This window comes from Sinocyclocheilus anshuiensis, unplaced genomic scaffold, assembly GCF_001515605.1.
Source record: "Sinocyclocheilus anshuiensis isolate Anshui unplaced genomic scaffold, SAMN03320099.WGS_v1.1 scaffold475, whole genome shotgun sequence".
Classification (NCBI taxonomy): domain Eukaryota; kingdom Metazoa; phylum Chordata; class Actinopteri; order Cypriniformes; family Cyprinidae; genus Sinocyclocheilus; species Sinocyclocheilus anshuiensis.
In genome coordinates, this window is record NW_015549650.1 from 1,956,101 (window position 1) to 1,959,841 (window position 3,741).

Below are 3,741 nucleotides of genomic sequence, written 5' to 3' on the forward strand. Positions count from 1 at the left end.
TATCTATCCACCCATCCATCCATCCATCCATCCACCCACCCATCCATCCATCCATCCATCCACCCGCCCATCCATCCATCCGTCTGCCCATTCATCCATCCGCCCATCCATCCATCCATCCATCCATCCGCCCATCCATCCATCCATCCATCCGCCCACTCATCCACCCATCCATCCACCCATCCGCCCATACATCCATCCATCCACCCATCCATCCGCCCATCCATCCACCCGCCAATCCACCCATCCGCCCATCCATCCATCCACCCACCCATCCGCCCATCCATCCACCTACCCTTCCATCCATCCGCCCACCATCCGTCCATCCACCCATCCATCCATCCATTCGCCCATCCATCATCTGTCTATTAGTCGATCGATCCGTCCATCCGTCAGTCTTTTAAAACTTTCAGACAAGGTTTTGTCAAGCCTACATCAAAGTTGTCCACGACAAGCTGTACTTTTGTAGTTTACAGCAAGCCATTATTTGTAGAATCAACAATTTACTTCTAATCTGCTTTGACAACTGAAATGACTTTTATTTTGTTATAGATGGCCCCAGTCTCAAAACTAAACAACACTGCCTGATGAGAAATGAATTTACTAGGCTCTTGTGGAAACAATTGTCACCCACAGAACAAAGCAGAAGAATGAACTGCATTCTCAGATGTGAATGTTCATGTCCATGTTCTTGCTTGCCTTCATTTAGATTCTGCCCTTTTGTTTTGACTGCAGATGTTTGTGACAAATGATTCTGCAGTATCAGTAAAAATCACTTAAAAACAACAAATTGTACATGAATGTGCATTTTTACCAGGCAGATTGGACAAACCCTCCCATTCTTTGTTCAGTGATATCCTTGAAAGCCCTCAGAATTATATCTTATAGTGAGATTAGTCTTTTTTTTCCCCTTCCATGTGGATGATATGAATCAGTGACCAAAATGGAAGCTTCCTAAACTGTGTGCCAAACCCAGTCATTCTGCTCAGACCCTAATTAATCTCAGATGATCTCTTACCTTTCAACTGCTGGTTTGGCGTTGACTCCAGTTGTTTGCAATTACAAAGCTTATTTGTCTCCCTCAACACATTCAGATTCTAGATTTTCAAGCAGCCATTCTTTGAAAAATTGTTAAGGATAATGTGCATGTCATTTCATCAAAAGTCGCGGTTGTGGTTCTGGCATATCGTGACCAAAATGCACTTTTTTGGGGATTGAATTTTCATTTTCATCTTCGGCCAAAGTAAAAACACCATTGTGATACTTGTGATGTATTGATCTGATTATGATGAAACTGGAGTCCCAATACAAAAATTCTGTGAATTAATTTATTACTATCCAGATAATGAGCTTTTTTTTGGTGTGTCCCTCTCTTTGCCCATAAGGCTGTGAAACAGTGACTCTGCTATGTATTGTTAAACACCCCAGAGCGGAAATAGGATATGGAGAAAGTTCCACAGCTTAAGTGATCAAAGCACAGCTCTTCCCCTTATCTACAGAGAATGAAAGCCACAGGAATGAAAACAGTACTAGACAAACACGTGACCCGACTAGGCATGGCTAGAGCATATAAGCACAGCAGGAAAAGGAGGCGACAGATTTACTCATGCGAAACGAAGAGCAGATTGACGGACCTTTGGCAGTTGAAAAGTGTTTGAAATCGACAATAGGGGATCATTAAAAACCATGAAACCATCATTGCCATCCATTTGGAAATCACATAGGAGTCTGAATGAATGAGAATAACTGAAAATGTGTAGAAAATATGAACAGTGACTGGTAGGTAAAAGAAATGTTTCTTGAGCAGCAAATCAGTATATTAGAATGATTTCTGAGGATCATGTGACACTGAAGACTGGAGAAATGATGCTGAAAATTCAGCTTTGCATCACAGAAATAAATTAGATTTTAACATATATTCAAATAGAAAACAGTTGTTTTAAATTGCAACAATATTTCGCAATATTACTGTTTTTATTGTATTTTTTATCAAATAAATGCAGCCTTGGTGAGCACGAGATACTTTATCATTACAAATCTTACCAAGGATGGTCATCGCTGAGCTCTTTTTGGCTCTGTCAAAAAGGTTTACGTGTTATCGTTAAACATTAGTTTCCTTCCAGAGAAAATGAACAGGATTTTTTATTTCCAGCACCCGGCTGTCACGCTTCAATGAAAAGGGCTGGGATGTATCTTATGCAAATGTAACGCTAAATGAAGCTATTTTTAAGAGTACAGAATCCTTTCCTGTGCAGCGTTTTGCTTTGATTCTAAATCTGTTTGCTCAGTCCTGGCACGACCGGGTGCCAATTGTGTATCCAGTGCCTTTTTAAACTAAATAAATGAAACCACCAGATTAGCAACACTACAACACATTGTCCTTTTCATCTGTTTAATTATAGTGTATGTTTGAATGTGTGTGTATGTCTGCGCTAATGGTAAATATAGCCTCTATTCTCATGGCCGTGTGGTCAGAGCTCAGCAGGCTGACGCTGGAGTTAGCGTGAGGGTGATTGGGTGCCGGCTCACTGAGGGTGGGTGGCAGTCGCTTCCGTGGGGAACAGAGCGTTTGTTCTGCAGCAGGCGCTGTGGGGTAGAGGTGGGGACACACGCTGCCACAAGAAGCCAGACTTTGGCATGCTGTCATCACTGTTTCCTTCACAGAGCACGAGAGAGACAGAGGGAGGAAAAGCAGGCATGATGGAGCCAACAATTATCTGGCACTCCGTCCCTCGCATATTCACTTTCTGCTTGTGGAATTGAGGACAGGCGGGGCTGCTCTTTTGAGTATGGGGTCCGTTTTGCGGGAAACTGTCTCTGCTATGACAGAGAAGAGAGACTGTGGGCATTTTTTTTACATTTTTTATTCCCCCAAAAAACAGCAGCTACAGCAACAAGCTACTCCCTGTGATCTATAACAGTTCTGGTCTGTGTGTAAATAATAAAATAATAAAATGACTTTCAAATGCAGTCAACTCTCTTTTTTTAAAGCAGTTTTTATAAGGAGTTTTCATGCTGCTATCTTTCATGTTTTGCTCTCTCTTCTTAAGAACTTTTTAAAAAGCATTTAAAATGATATATATATATATATATATATATATATATATATGCATGTATACACTTTACAAGAGAATTTATAATGAAATTTATTATTATAACATTTTTGCTGATAGCATCCAATATTGATCCTACGCTTAAGCATTGTATTGTTTTACTGTAACCCCTTTCAGACAATCACAATTTATTTGTTTGTTTGTTTACTGTAATGTAATTTGTACTTCTTGTATTTTGTAACTTCTAAATTCTAAAGAGAGATCAAAGATGTCATTGTTACCATGAAAAAAGTTCATTTGATTCAATAGCTTTATGTGTGACCAGTTTGAAATGTAAGTAATGTACGTGAAATCTCATTCTTCATATTGGATTTTTGAACTGACATATCATGTTGTCCATATAATGGCAGTCAGTGGTAACTGAAACTTTTTGGTTACCAACATTCTTCAAAGTATCTTTTGTGTTCTGCAGAAGAAAAACATACAGGTTTGTTTTTTTGTTTTGGATTGTGTTGTTTTGTTTTGGATTGTGTTGTTTTGTTTTGTTTTGTTTTGGATTGTGTTGTTTTGTTTTGTTTTGGATTGTTTTGTTTTGAATTGTGTTGTTTTGTTTTGGATTGTGTTGTTTTGTTTTGTTTTGTGTTGTTTTGTTTTGTTTTGGATTGTGTTGTTTTGTTTTGTTTTGAAT

At 39.1% G+C, this 3,741-nt stretch overlaps 1 protein-coding gene across 2 annotated transcripts in view; it reads left to right on the forward strand.

The window, feature by feature from the left end:
• Nucleotides 1–1,802, forward strand: part of fam120b (family with sequence similarity 120 member B) — a 19,878-nt gene extending 18,076 nt beyond the window's left edge. For both annotated transcript variants that reach the window (XM_016449498.1, XM_016449499.1), the window contains one exon: nucleotides 553–1,802. In XM_016449498.1, the coding sequence (XP_016304984.1) occupies nucleotides 553–574 (22 nt within the window). In that variant the 3' untranslated portion in view covers nucleotides 575–1,802. The remainder of the gene's footprint in view (nucleotides 1–552) is intronic.
• The last annotated feature ends 1,939 nt before the right edge of the window (nucleotides 1,803–3,741 follow it).